The sequence below is a fragment of the Neovison vison genome, chromosome 7 (genome assembly GCF_020171115.1).
Source record: "Neovison vison isolate M4711 chromosome 7, ASM_NN_V1, whole genome shotgun sequence".
In the NCBI taxonomy this organism is placed as follows: Eukaryota; Metazoa; Chordata; class Mammalia; order Carnivora; family Mustelidae; genus Neogale; species Neogale vison.
The window spans coordinates 4,375,712-4,390,553 of NC_058097.1; the positions used below are offsets into that span (position 1 = coordinate 4,375,712).

The following is a 14,842-nucleotide window of genomic DNA, read 5'->3' on the forward strand; positions in this document are numbered from 1 at the left end:
TGAACCCACAGACTGCTTTTGGCTCCTTGATGCACTCCTTCAGTACACGTCTTACGGGGTGACCCCTCCCAGCCTCAGTCATTCCGGGAACCGGCAGCGCCCTCCCAGCGGAGCCGGCTCGGCCACTCCAGAGAGGATGGAAGGTGAGTGTGCGTGGGCCATCGTGCCTGCGAGGGACAGGGCCAGGTGGCGAGCCCCCGGCTGTCGCCAGCGTTCGCAGGCAGGTTGTCGTGGGAATAGAAAGGACGCGACCTCCGAAGTTCTCGCGGTTCCCCAAGTTAGCATGTATCATGCCCTCTCTCAGATGGAGCCGTGGCTCCTGGGGTTCTGTGGGAAGAAGGGCCAGTGTTCCTGAGCACTCACTGAGTGCCAGGTACACGGATCACCTGCCCTGGGCCTCTCAGAGCTCTGGGAGAATAGATGCAGAGACAGGAGTTGAGAGATATAACTGGTCAAGGTCACTGGCTGGTGAGCCACAGCGACCTGTGGCCTTGCCCGCTGTGTGTCGGACACGGCTGGCCTGTGTGCGCACCAGGCCGGAGTGTTCAGGTCCTCACCGCTGGGACCACCAGAAGCATAGCGTGAGCTGCAGATATAATTGTAAATCTTCCAGTGGCCGCGCTAAAAAAGTAAAAGGAAAAGGATGAAATTCATTTTAGTGAAGTTCTTTGGCTCAGTATACCAAAGCCGTTGGAACGTGACACGCCATTTCAGGTGCTTAGTACCCATACACACGGCTACGGTACTGGACAGCACAAGTCTGAGAAATGGAAGAAATTTTGAAATTTAAAGATGCACATTTTTTTTTTGTTTTGCCTGAGAAGTAAACACTCCAAAAGAGAAAGCTTTTCTTCCAGAAGCATACCTACAGGTGTGTGGAAGTGTGGTCAGTGAAGGTCGCCCAGCCACGGCCTTGCATGTGGCGTGGCCACTTGAAAGGGAGTGGCCCTTCCTCTCTGTTCACTTGCCGTGAGCAGTGAGCACGTGTCCCCCAGGGGCACTGGTCATCGTCTGGGAGCCAGGTTACCAGGGTACGTGGTGGGCCTGTTGGCAGGCAGACAGACAGGCTAAGGCTCCTCAGTTGTCTCTTGGCGTCTTCCTAACAACCGTGGTTTTGTGTCGCTGGTGTTGCTGCCGCCCCAGGGAACCACCTGCACCGGTACTCCAAGGTCCTTGAGGCCCGTTTGGGAGGCCCGGAGCCTCGGGCTCTGCCGGCCTGTCCGCATCTGTCGTGGGCCAAGCCACAGCCTCTAAACGAGACGGCTCCCAGGTTAGTGCCTTCCTGTGCTTTTCCACTCCTTCTGCGGGGTTTGTGATTCATTACTCTTTTTTTTTATAAGAGAGGATGGAATTTTACTGACATCATTATCGAATCATCCGATCTTCTGGCTTGCCATTTTGTGATGTTATTTAATTGGTGAGCCCCCATATCGACCTTTACAGTTACGCTGTCTGGTGGTGTCCTGCCTAAGGAAGCGCTTTGGGTAATTAGCATTGTATTAGGTTTGCTTGATTCTTGCTTAAAAAGCTGAGGTCTGACAGTGCTGTCACTTGAACAGAAGCTCTGACTCTTCTGGTTTGGGGTTCAAGAGGCAAGTGCTCCCTGTTAGTGGTGTGGATTCTCCAGGGGGCCGAGTCTGCTCGGGGGAGGTGTGCGTTCCCGCCTGGGGCCTGGCCTGGAGTGCGTGTCCGCGCCCTTCCCCCAGTCCCTGTCGCCCCCGCGTGTGTGGTGCCCGGACGCTGCGGGTCTGCCTGCTGCTTCGTCTCACGGACACCATCGACTCCTTCCTCTGCTCCCTTCGCTTCCAGAAGCCAGAGCGAGAGTTGCTCCTGCTGGTTCTCTCTGGGCGCCGCAGCCCGCTGAGCACGCTGCTTCCCTTGTTTTCTCCCCTCACTCCTCCTCCCTATTTCTGGACAGAAGAATGGGGGCTTGTCCTGATTTGGGGTCCTGGCACAGTGAGGCGGGGCCTGTGTCCCAGGACAGCCGGGGGGCGGCCCTCGCACGCCTCCTTCACGCAGTGCTGCGGGCAGCCCCCCGCCTCACCGGCTCAGGGCTCCTGCCTCCTGGCCGCCGGGGCTCCCCCTGCCAAGCTGCCCACTTAGCTTGGGTCTTGGTGTGTACAGGCTTTGGTGGGCCGGGGCTGGGGGTGGCAGGGGACAGAGGACCACCGTCGACGCAGTGAGCCACTGGGAGGAGGAGGCCCGGACGTCGTGAACAGCCTGCTCAGTGCACCAGGCGCGGACCGTGTGTCCTCTGGAGAACGCACTCGGCCGAGGACAGTGGGATTGTGCAGTGTTCATGTCATCTTCTCTTCAACTATTTCTGCCAGAAACTTTAATTACAGAGTCGTTTTCCATTCTAGTTAATATCCCGTCATTTAAAAATTTCTGATAAGATTCCATTTTTACATCCATCTTTTCATAACCTCCCATTATTGTAGCATTCAGGCCACACTTCGTTCCAGCTGTCGTCAGCAGTCCTAGTCAGGGGACAGCCCGTGTTGGCCAGAATTGCCGAAGCCCAGTTTCTCCCCCCCGTGCTGTTGGGGACTCAGAAGCAGATAAGGCTGTCCTGTGTCCTTAGGCGCGCCCACGTCGGGCCTCTGGCCGCCACCAGCCGGTCGTCACGGACGCCGTGCAGCGCCGGGGGTTGGCATCCGCCAGCACTCCTGGGAATTGCTTCTTAACCGCCCATCAGGCTCCCCCTTATCTCACATGAAACATTTTGCTGAAAATTATTTTCAGTCCCCAGAGATCTACATCTGGGTCTCAGTTCTGGAGCCGAGAGATCTGAGACCACGTCAGACGGCTCTAGACAGCCCTGGAAAGGGTCCATTAGTCCAGCGCTGAGCACGAGTTTCTGTCTGTTTCTGAAATGACCCCTTTCTGAGTTTCGTTGTTGGGCACCGGGTGTCTTTACTTAGAGCAGTTGCAGGAATGTCACACTCGAGAGGAACCTGTGGGCCGGGTGACCCCTCTGTCCTTGTGTTGGAGGACCACAACACAGGGTGCTGTTTTCCACCGTTGTTCAACTAGAAAGTGCCATCGCCAGATAATTACATTCCAGAGCTGGATCTCATGTCAGAATACAGCACGGCCCGCATCTGTTCAGCCACAGGGTCGTATCTGGCCTGGATTCTATAACCTGACCTTGTCAGTTTGATTTTCAGAGGATGGAACCTCAGCGGTAAAGTCCGGTCCTGTGAGGCAGGGGAGGTTGTCGTGCTCACCGGTATTTTCCAAGCAACTGCCCAGCTGCAGGTCGCTGAGAGGAGCTTCTGCCTTCCCTGCGCATAAAGCACCTTCCCAGACCCGGGTCCCCTGGCGCCCCTTCACCCAGGTGCCCAGAGAGTGGAGTATTTTTTTTGCCTCAGTCGGCCGAAGTACAAGGCCAGCTACCCGCTTCCAGAAGAGTAAGAAGCAGAAAAACGGGGAGCTCGTAATCAGCAGACACACTGTATTTCTTTCTCCCGACTTGGCCAGAGCAGTCTCCACGTGGCCCCCTGGCAGCCCGCTGCTCTAATCGGGGCGCCCCCCCCACCCCCACCAGCTTGCTGCTGCTCTCTGTAGCGTGTCAGCCTCTCTGTGCGTCAGGTATGACCCCAAAATGTTGCTGGGTCTCCGCATCAGGAAGGAGACTAGCTGTGCAGCTACCGTGGTGAGGCCAGCGTTTACAGAGGGGACACGTCGCCCTTCTTCCTCGTCCTGGCCCAGCGGGCAAGGCCGACATGCATTCCCACGGTTGGCTCTTCTTGATGGCTCCGCCATCGTGTGTCTGCCTCATCCTCCCTTGTGGTGACATCTTTGAGGACAGAGGCTGGCTGGTTCCTGGCACCCATGGAGCCTCCTAGGCCGCGCTGGTCTGGGTTCCTCGGAAAGCAAGCTCCGCTGCCTGTGCTGCCCCGTGGCAGAGACGTCCACGCACCTTCCCGCCAGCCCCGCCAGCTCCCCAGCAACCTGGAGCCCTGGCTTCAGCTCCTGGCTTCAGACTCCTTTCAGAGGTTCATGGGTGGTTTCCTCTCCCACTGCGCGACAATGTGTGCAGCTGAAGCGGAGGCAGACCGTTGGGGGCCTGCTAGGAACCCAGTAGGACATGTACAGACTCGATTTGACATTTCTGTCTTGGGACCTGGGAGCTGTCAGTAGTGTGCTATGCAGTTGGGCTTAGGTCGGTGTCGGTGGGATATGGCTTCACCTTTCTCCTTAAATCCATTCTTACTTCTCAGGGATTGGTGATGCTCCGTAAGCTAGTGCGACTGCTTATTTTCACTCTGTTTTGATCTGTTTTCATGAAGTAATCTTTGGAAACACCAGAAGCTGCTCTCCATTGACCTGGACAAAGTGGTATTACCCAACTTCCGATCGAACCGCCCTCAAGTGAGGCCGTTGTCTCCCGGAGAGAGCGGTGCCTGGGACATTCCCGGAGGTCAGTTCTTAGGGGCTTCGGTGTGCTAGACTCTACTCGCTTTGTTCCGGTTCCCTCCAACCCCCTCAAGGTGGGCCAGGTAGGCCTGCCTTCGCCTTCCTGGGAGCATCTGGCCTGTGCTTTCTTTTTTTTTTTAGAAGATGTTATTTATTTCTTTGACAGACACACTGACAGAGAAAGATCACAAGTAGGCAGAGAGAGAAGCAGGCTCCCCGCTGAGCAAAGAGCCTGATGCGGGGCTCGATCCCAGGACCCTGAGATCATGACCTGAGCCAAAGGCAGCAGCTTAACCCATTGAGCCACCCAGGCGCCCCCATGCTTTCTCTGTGGTATGAATCAGCACGGCCAGAAGTGGGCCTCAGGGATTACATACCGTGTTCCCTTCAGAACTTTCTACCGTGATTTTCAAATTCAGAAAAACAAAGTTCTTTTGTGATAGCCAGGTGTTACACCTGAAATTCTTCCTGTAGAGTAATTTGCACACTCTTGTCGAAGTTCTGCAGGCAAATGTGTCTGATGCGGGGAACACCTCTGTCTTTGGGTGGTTTGGGTCCCAGCCAGTGGCTGAGCCACGCTGGCCTCTAAACCCTCAGCCTAGAGGTCTCTGCTGATTCTCCGTTCTGGCCCACCTGGGCTGGGATGCTCCCCTGAAAGTGTGTTTCTGCCTCTCAGCTGATCTGATTGTGCCTCCTCATCCCAAGTGACAGAATGTCCCCTCCGTGGGCAGTGGCTTTTGGCCTGACTAGACCATTTGGGACAGGTCATCTTTTACCTGGAGCGACCAGGGTCCAGTCATTCCGGCAAAGCACGGCAGCAGGTTTTTTTCCCCCCTCTGGAGAGCTCTGTGCTCTTTCGAGAGGTCACAGCTCCCCGTGGGATTCCTGGTTCCGGGAACTGGCCCCGTGGCCCATGTGTTCCAACCCCGGGGGCCTTGTGTGGTGACGCCCAGCTCCTGAGGGCCTTGCCTGCAGTCAGGCGGTGTACCGATGGTGGTTCGTTCTGGAACCAGGTGTCCTCCACGTGCCACTCTTGACTTCTGACCGCGTGTCGCGTCTGTGGTCGGCTTTCCCAGGAGGGTTGGGGTGCGGCCAGCTGTCCTTGCGCCCTGCCTGGCCTCCCTCCTCGTCCTCCCACTCCGCCAGTCTGACACCAGCGTCTCCTGCCCAGCGTCCGGACTCCTCCGCCTTCCCGTGTACTTAGGGGAACCGGAAGCAGCTCTTCGCACCCCTTTGTGTAGGTTGTGTATGACAGAAGAAGGGTCAGTCCTGGGCTCTGTCTAAGGTGGGCATAGGGAGAGGAAGGAGCAAAAACCTCCCCTCAGGACACCTCTGCCCACCCCACCCCTCCACTCCCAAGGCTGCTAATCTGAGAATCTCCCATTTGTTCTCTGCACATGACCCGCGTCCCTTCACCTAAGGTTTCAAAATTCCGTTTGCCCCGTGAGCCTCGCTGATGCATTTCGTTTCGTTTCTGACGCGTCTGCCTCCGCGGCAGAGAGGCGGTGGCTGGACGCTCGGGTGCCCCTGACCGTTGCCGCTGTGCTCTTGCAGGGATCATGCCCGGTCGCTACAACCAGGAGGTGGGCCAGACCATCCCTGTGTTTGCCTTCCTGGGAGCCATGGTGGTCCTGGCCTTCTTCGTGGTACAAATCAACAAGGCCAGGAGCCGGCCGAAGCGCAGGAAGCCCAGGGTGAAGCGCCCCCAGCTCGTGCAGCAGGCCCACCCGCCGAAGACGCCTTCCGTGTGACCCCAGACCCGCCGGCCCTGAGAGCCAAAGAGAGCCTTCGAGGACGGCCGTGAGGGGCAGCCCGCCGGGGAGGGGTCACGTCTCCAGCCGTGGTCTCGTACAGTCTGTCCTCAGCGGGCCTCCCGGGGGCCTGCAGGAGGGGCTGGTGGGTCAGTCTCCGGGGAGACCACCCGGAGGGGCCTCAGGCGCGCTGGCTGGGGGCTCCCGACCCGCGGGGGTGCGCCGCCTTACACCAGCGGAAGCTCTGACCAAGCTGAACTGTGCTCATCAAAGGCTATTTTCTATATTTATTGTTGGGAAAAGTCACTTTAAAGACTTGAGCTATTTGGAAGCAAAGCTATTTTTTTTGTCAGTGGAATGCCGTTTTTTTACTATGACATCATGAGAAATAACACAGATTCCGTGATCTCCTTTTTGATGAAAGGACGGACAGAGATTTGAAGGAAATTTGCACAGATCTGTGAAACATAGACCTTTGCTTTATTTTTATAAGTATCAACTGCCATCATGTTTTGTAACTCGGGGTCTTGATTTCACCATTGTCGGTGAAGAAAATTTTCAATAAATACGCATTACCTGTATGAAGCTGAAAAGAAGGTGTGACGGGCTCTTCTTCTACCTGCCCCCGTTCTCCCTGATGACCACCTGGAACAGGGTCCCCGTCAGCCTGCTGGGCGGCAGGGGGAGGTGGGGTGGAGGGTGTGGTTTGAGCTCTAATTCACGTCCCATAAAATTCTCCGATGTGTCCCATTCGGTGGTTTTCAGTATATTCACGAGGTTGTGTAATTATCACTCTTGTGATTCCAGAACTACTTCTTCACCCCCAAAACAGGCTGTCCCATCAAGAAGTCTAGCTGTGTCCGTTCCCTTCCAGCCCACGGCAGCCCCTCCTGTACCCGGCTATATCTGGCCCGAACATTTCACGCACGTGGAATCACGTGATGCGTGGCCCGTTTTTTCTGTGTACACGTTTGTAAGACGCGCTTGTGTGGTGGCTACGGGCACCGGCGCGGCGTGCGGATGGGCTCGCCTTGTATATCCGTTCCTCCGTCGGCGGACGCTGGGACTCTTCTGCTTTCTAGCTCCTTGGAGAACTGATGCGGAGAGTGTTTGTGTACGAGTTTCTGCGCGGACATGAGTTTTCATCTCTTGTTGCGTGTAAATACCCAGGAGTAAGATCTTAGAGCACCACGTTTACTTTCCTGAGGAACTGCTAAGCTTTTCCTATTCAAAGCGTGGGTGCCATTATGTGTTCCCAGGAGCGGGCTCCGAGGGTCCCAGCCTCTCTGCGCCCTCACCTAGGCCCCTGACCGCCCCGTCCTTCTAGCACAACGTGGGTGTCCAGTGCTGTCTTCGTTGTAGTTGGGATTTGCATTTTCCTAAAGACGAATGATGTTGAACATCTTTCCCTGTTTGTGGGCCGTCTGTGTGTCTTCTCCAGAGACGCGTCTGTCTGGAGTTAGTTTGTAACTGGGTTTTTCTTATCACGGTGTGAGTAAGACTTGTTTTTGTATTCTAGGTGCAGGTCCCTTACCAGGTATGTGAATTGCAAATGTTTTTTCTCATTCTGTTGGTCCTCTTTTCACTTTCCTGATTGTCTCCTTTGAAGCGTGCAAGTGTCTAATTTTGATGAAGGCCATTTTATCTCTCAGGTGCCATTCGTAGGAAACCATGGTCTCATCCAAGGGAGCCCAGTAATACTTAACCCCTGCCCATCCGGTCTGTTTCCGTATGCCGACCGGTTGACCTCAGCCTTCGTGTCGCAGGTGAGGACAGACTGACCGGAGGGGCAGAGACCCGAGGGATCAGGGTGCTGCTGAGGTCCTGGGAAGAAGGCGGCCCAGGCCACGAGATGAGGGAGAAGTCGCTAAGGCCCACCTCTCCCTGCGACGGGCCATCCTCAGAGGTCATGTTTGTGACTTTGCAGGCATCCCTTAGGTCCCCACAGAGCTCTCTGTGCCCTAAGCAGCTCAGAGGACGTCAGCACTTGGCATACGGTAGCCCCATGGTCGTCAGGTGGGCCGCACATCCGAGGGTAGCTTGGGTGTGTCAGAGCCCAGGGCTCGGGCACCGTCTGTTGTGGGGCCTTCTGGTCCCACTGCCTGTCCCCCACAGGTGTGGGCAGCTCACCACCCACCTCAGCACTGTGGAAGTCGGGGTCCCAGCCTGTGCTCCTGCACAGGTCCAGGCAGGTCCTGGGAATGAGGAGACAGCCTGGGCACAGGACCGCAGGCTGTGGGAGCTGGGACGGGCTGGAATGCCCAGGCCTTGCCTCGGGGACAGCACGTCTTTAGGTTATTCCAGAAAAGCCTGAAACCTGGAGTATGGTGGCGAGTGACGGAATTAGAGACATTTTTGGTGACTTGGGTTGTCTCTCCAGCTCTGCTGCGGAGTCCTCTAACACGGTACGCCTTGTGATTGTGGAACAAAGTGCTAGACCGCAGAGTCCATGCCAGCTGAAGGCCGTGGGTGTGCCTGTTTTGTCTGCAGACTTGGGCATCTCCTCCCTGGTAGATGTCCCCTGTCCCTGCCTGGTGGGAGGCTCCCTCACCTGGCCCTCCAGGTCGGTGTCCACATGTGTCCCTTGCCTTCGGGACTGGCTCTCCTGTTTAGGTGGGGTGGACTGTGCCAGCGGGGTGCACACATGTATGGCTTAGGCTTGGGCGTAGGGTCCGTAGGGTTGCAGAGTTGTGACGGGACGAGAATTGGAGAGTTGTTAGTGTAGCAGGATTTTTAGGGACCTGCGGTTACCGTGGTTCCGTGACGGGAAACCACGTGGGGGGTGATGTAGCAGGGTGAAGTTCACTAGCGACCGTGTGAAGACCCTAGTGGGCCTCTGAGGACGGGGCAGCTTCACAGCCATCCTGGAGCCCTTGGGGGTGGGTAGGGGTGTGCCCAGGAGCTGGCAGCCTGTGCTGTGATGTGCCTGTCCAAAGGCGTCGTATTAATAGAGGCATAACGTAGGAGGAAAGAGGAGGATCCTCTCCTGTGTGCGAGCCCGAGGGCTGCCGGCAGGAGCTGTGCGGCAGGCTGACCGCACCCAGCAGACTCTGTGCACTGAGTCTCCGTGCACGGCCGGGGTGGGGGTGGGGGACAGTAGCTGTCCCAGAGCCTCACCTCTGGTGCAGGCAGGATTAGAAGTGAGCCTGAGCGCTTCACTTTCAGGACAATGACATGCTAGGAGGATGACTGGACGCGGAGGCCTTGGACAGAACCGTGAGAGGACGGAGGGGACAGTGGAGTGGGTGAGGCTGAGCTCAGAGGTCTTCAGGGCGCGCGGGGGGGGGGTGCTTCCTTGGAAGGGGACAAGGTCTCTGAAGAGAACCAGTGGATGCTGGGGTCTGGGAAACAGATGCCCTCTCCCAGAAGAGACCCCTGGTCAGCGGTTGCACTGGCATGTTCTGGAGAGGATGTCCCCATCCCAGGGTGGGCCAACTCCCTGCTTATAGGGAGTTATTGTTGCCCTGGCATGAACTCTCATCATCCTAGAGCACAGCTACATCTTTAAAAAAAAAACAAAATAGGGCAGTCAACCCACCACAAACACAGGTACATCCCTGGGGTCCCTGCGGGGCCAGGTTGGGTGTGGCAGTTGGGCCCCACAACTCGTCCCTAGTGCTGCTCTCTCAGGACCCAGGCAGGGGTCCTCTCTGCAGAAACCTGGAAGGTCCTGAATGGAGGCGAGCTGGGAAGGGGGACGGCGGGTGCCCCGTCACCACCCTCAGCCCTGCCTGTGTAAGAGGACATGAGGGTCTGAGGTCTTCTTGAATGTGCCCGTGTACCTCCTCTGCCCCCACAGGAGGGGGCCCCATGCACGCTGCCCCAGTGGCGAGTGCACACCCCTTTTCTGCACAGTGCCCCCCACCCACCTGGCCTTGGCCCGGGTCTTGCTTGTGTGAAGCCATGTGGATGTCCCAGCCACCTGTGATGTCTCCCATCCACTTCCCAGGTGAGAAAACCAAGGTGAGACCCGAGTTCCAGCCCATCTCTGGCCTGGGCCTGGAGCCCTCAACGCCAGGCTTCCCTTTTCCCCATGGCAGGAAGGATGCCCACTTACTGGTATTAATGGGGATCCTACTTAGATTTGCTGGACACAGAATGGAGTTGAGGACCCATCGACAGATGAGATAGAAGTTTCCAGAGAAATAGTAAGATTCTTGATTGTTTTTTTTTTTTTTTCTTTTTCGTGGTTGGTACTACCTTCATAAGCGGAGGACGACACACAGGATGCTGGTTTCATTTGCTGCCAACAGGGCACTACAGGTGAGTAGCTTAGACATACACATTCCTGGGCCTGGCCCCGGGCTTACTAAATTATAGGCTCTTTGGGAAGAGCCTTGAAATCTGTTTTCAGAGCTCCCCAAGGTAAACAGTGACCATACAACCCAGCTGCTCCACTGCTAGGCGTAGACCCAGCACATCGAAAACAGGTGTTTGAGCAGAGTCTATAGGTGACCGTTCACAGCCCCACTGTTCACAGGAGCCAGAAGCTGAAAACTACCCAGGTGTGTGCTTCAGCGGATGAGCAGAAAGTGACACATCCAGACACTGGGACATTTGTCAGCCACTAGAGGATGAAGTACTGGTCATGAACCTGGAAAACCTCCTGCCGAGGGCAGGAAGCCAGACACAGAAAGCCACAAAATGTGTGCTCACGTGTATGTGGAATGTCCGGGATAGGTGGCTGAGGGACAGATAGCTGGCTAGTGTGCTGGGCAGGGATGCCTAGTGACCGCTGACAGATACAGGGCTTTCCTTTGGGAGGTGGAATGTTCTGGAAAGTACGTGGCGGCAGTGGTTGCACAACATTGTGAGTGTGCTGTACGCCCCTGGACTCTGCTTTTCAGGGGCTAACAATGGTGGGTTTTATGTTACAGGATTTACACCCAAGGCCCCAGATCTCCCCAGGTGTGGGGGCAGGGCGAAGAGGAGGGGCCCGGGGTCAGGACCCAGGTGACGGCCTGCTGAGGCCGGGCACCGTCCTCACTGTTCTGCCCTCCGCCTGCTCTCTGGCTGCTGAAACAGCCTACGCCTTTGGGTGTGGGGGTACAATGCCCTCTCTCCCCCAGAGCTGGGTTCTGGGCCCTAACTTGGGCACCAGCCTCTCATTAGAAGGAGGGTACAGCAGCACTTGGCATGGCCCATGCCCTTGGGCTCTGTATCACCCGGAGGCCCAGTCTCTGCCCTGCAGTTGAGTGTGGGCTGGGGCAGGTGGAGGGTCCACAGACCTCCAGCCTCTCTGAGGGGCCCAACCATTAGAACCCAGGGTGATCCATTTCATGTTGCCACTGTGACGAGTCTCTGCAAAGTTGGCGCTGAAAACATACGTATTCTCTACTTCTGGTGGTTGGAAAGCCAAAATCAGCCTCGTGGGCTGCAATCAGGTGTGGGTGGCGCTGGTTCTGTTCGGAGGCCCCCCGGGGGAGAGCCTGTCTCAGGCCTTTTCAGCCACAAGAGGGCCTGTGTTCCTTCCCTTCTCCACCTTCAAAGTCCTGACCCCGCCTTCTCCTCTCTGACCTCCAAGCCCTCCTGTGTCTCTGTGGTAAGGATGCCGGGAGGCTATCGAGGGCCTGCCCGGCTCATGCAGGACACTCCTGCCATCCTAAGGTCCTTCACTGTCATTGGCAGAGTCCCTTTTGCTGTGTCCGTTCATGCATTCACAGGTCTGGGATCAGGATGAGGACATCTTCACAGGCCGTCACTCAGACGAGCACGCTGGGTCTCTCTGTCCCCAAGCTGTGGTGAGTTTGTGCAGGAGAACTTTGGGTACGTGGTTGGCTGCTGTGGATGGGGCTGCCCATGACAGGCCGCGGGCTCCTGGTTCGCCCCAGGAGGCTTCTGCTAAGCTGCCTGAGGCCCCGGGGCAGCCGTGGGAAACGGGGGGGCCGTGGGCCCAGGAGTACAAGTGAGGCAGGGTCCTTGCCTGCCCAGAGCCGTGCGCCTCCTCCACAGCGTCTCAGCGGCTCTCAGGGAGCTTTGTGGAGATCTGGAGGCCTGCGCTGCCCCTGAACCCCGTCACCCGAAGCTCTGGGGGTGAGTCTGGCTCTCGTTCCTCCAGAAGCGTTCCTCCACGATTCTTGGGCAGCCAGTGTTGAGAACGCTGTTCTGGAAGCTCAGAATCAGACCGAGGGAAAGACACAAATACCAGTAACAGAGTCTGCCATGGGCTATTCTGAATGACACCTGCTGCGCACGTCTGTGCCAAGAGCACATTCTCCTGATCCTGCCAACAGCCCTGTAGGGTGGAAACCGTTGGGATCCTATTTCCCGGGGGCTCGCAGCAAGGCCCAGACCCAGACCACAGAGCCAGTGCATGAGGGGAGCCGGGGACTGGCTCCTGGGACCTGCCCTCCTCCATGTTCCAGAACTTTCTAATGGGTGGGTGAGCACAGAGGTCCGGGGAAACAAGATCTTTCTCCCTGCAGTTCTGAACCTGTCAGACCCATACTCTGTGGACAAGGAAAGGAGCTGCACCCCGGAGAAGAACCATTGATGACAGGTGCTCCCCTGTTGGGATGACACGGAAGGGGGACGGTCCTGCGTCCCTGCAGGCACTGGGCCGACCACCCCCTACCTGGTCCACCGAGGCCCGAGGCCCGGTGTGCACGCTACCCTAGCCGCCCGCCCACACGGATGGGACACCCAGGGCGCGTCCAGGCAGCCTGGAAAGGTCACACGGCCCTGGGAGGCCGGCAGGGAGTGCATATCAAAGCCTCTCAGAACTAAGAGGTTTTCCTCACTGAGTGGAATTTCACAGCCCAGTGGCCAATTTCTAAGTCATGCACGTTAATGGGCAGCTAATGAGGTGTCCAGGCAGGGACCTGGAGGGGCCCCTGGCTCCACAGCCCAGATTAAGAAGTACAAAGCCAGCCGCTGGTGAGGCTCTTGATCTCCTGTCACTGCCTTGGGCTGGATGTGGGGGTGGGGGTGGGGGTGGGGGGAGCCAGTCAGTGCTGTGCAGCTTTTCAGCCTTCGTCCGGGGCTTGGTCTGTGCCCTCCGGCTGCCTGGGCTGCTGCCCGGGCTCCACCTGCCTCCCCCAGGTGCCACTCCTCAGGGGCCGACCTCATGGTGTTCCTGGAAAGCCTCTGCAGGGAAGAGGTGAGGTTTCAACGTCCAGTACAGCCAGAAAGGCCTTTCCTAGGTGTCTGATCCGGCTCTCTAACCTGGGGGGCCGCAGAACATGGAGGCCTTCCCCAGGACCCCTGGCTGAGCCTTCATGGGGACTCCCCGGCCTCCTGAACGCCTCTCCTGCTCCCCTCGCTGAGGGCGCACAGCCTTGTCACCTTCCTCCAGGGAGCTCCTCCAGATGCCCCAGCTGCTGGAGCCTCGAGGACACTCCCCCACCCCCAACTTTGGACCGTGGCTTTTTGTCTAGTCTTGGTATCCTTGCAGGTAGCCCCGTCCTCCAGAGTGGAGACCTCTTTCCCGCGACTCGCTCGGAGTCCGTGTTTGTTGAATGACTGTCCGACAGAATGACTGAGAACACACGCCGGTGCCAGATACGGGGGGAGCAGGGTGCTCAGTCGCGTGCCCTAGAGCTCGTGGGTGTGACACAGTATGGAAAAGCGGGGGTCTCTTCAGGGGCAGTGAAGGTGAGGATCTGCAGATGAGGTCATCCTGGGTGGGGCGGCCTGCGAAGATGGGAGTCTGGAGCCCCGAGGAGCTGGACGAGACAGGAGGGGTCACCCCCAGAGCCTTTGGAGGGAGCGTGGCCCTGCCGATAGCTGGTTTCGGGCTTCCAGCGCCTGGAACTGTGAGAACGAAGCTCCGTTGGCTTTAGCCCCCCCTTTTATTGCAGTTTGTCGGGACAACCTCGGAGACTCCTCCATGGGGGAAGTCAAGACCTCTGATTCTCTTCGGGCGTCTGTCCATCCGGCCATCTGTCGCGCACACACTCACTTCTTCACTTGGGACCCCAGGGCTGGGCTCTGCTGGTCGGGCAGGCTGTGGGGGGATGCAGGTTTGGGGATGATAGAACCGGGCCTGAGTCCCAGGCCTGTCACTTGCCAGTGGTCGAGCTGAGCCCATGGCCTGCCCTGCATGGAGCACGACGGTGACATCTTGGGGTTCGACGCGAGGGCTCAGACACCTGGCACCAGCTGCAGGCCCTGCTTCGCTGGTGGCAGCCTGAGAGCCACGTGAGATGTCCAGCTGGGCACTCTGGGGCCACCCGCCCAGACCCCTTTCCCTGTCCCTGCTAGCAGGCTGGCCACCCGGCAGCCCCGTGTTTACTGAGCGTGCTCTGCGTGGAGCCTGCAAAGGTATGATCAGTCTGCTGGTGACACGGGATTGAGACCGTTGGCAACCACACGGAGGAGAACGCTTGGCACTGATCTCGTGTCCGCCAGGTGAGGACCGATCACGCGAGGCTCCGGGGCCCTGGAGATGTTTAACTTAAAGCCACAGCCCTCGAGAGGCGGTCCTGGGACCAGCTCCGTGGGCATCAGTGGGGAGCTGGTTAGAAATGCAGATTCCCGGGACGCCTGGGTGGCTCAGTTGGTTAAGCAGCAGCTCAGGTCATGATCCCAGCGTCCTGGGATCGAGTCCCACATCGGGCTCCTTGCTCGGCGGGGAGCCTGCTTCTCCCTCTGCCTGCCTCTCTGTCTGCCTGTGCTCGCTCGCTCTCCCTCTCTCTCTCTGATAAATAAATAAATAAAATCTTTAAAAA

At 57.6% G+C, this 14,842-nt stretch overlaps 1 protein-coding gene across 1 annotated transcript in view; it reads left to right on the top strand.

The window, feature by feature from the left end:
• Positions 1–6,766, top strand: part of MBTPS1 (membrane bound transcription factor peptidase, site 1) — a 52,028-nt gene extending 45,262 nt beyond the window's left edge. Inside the window, exons 20-23 of the mRNA XM_044255641.1 lie at positions 12–143; positions 1,144–1,270; positions 4,296–4,426; positions 5,977–6,766. Of these exons, the coding sequence (XP_044111576.1) occupies positions 12–143; positions 1,144–1,270; positions 4,296–4,426; positions 5,977–6,173 (587 nt within the window). The 3' untranslated portion in view covers positions 6,174–6,766. The remainder of the gene's footprint in view (positions 1–11; positions 144–1,143; positions 1,271–4,295; positions 4,427–5,976) is intronic.
• The last annotated feature ends 8,076 nt before the right edge of the window (positions 6,767–14,842 follow it).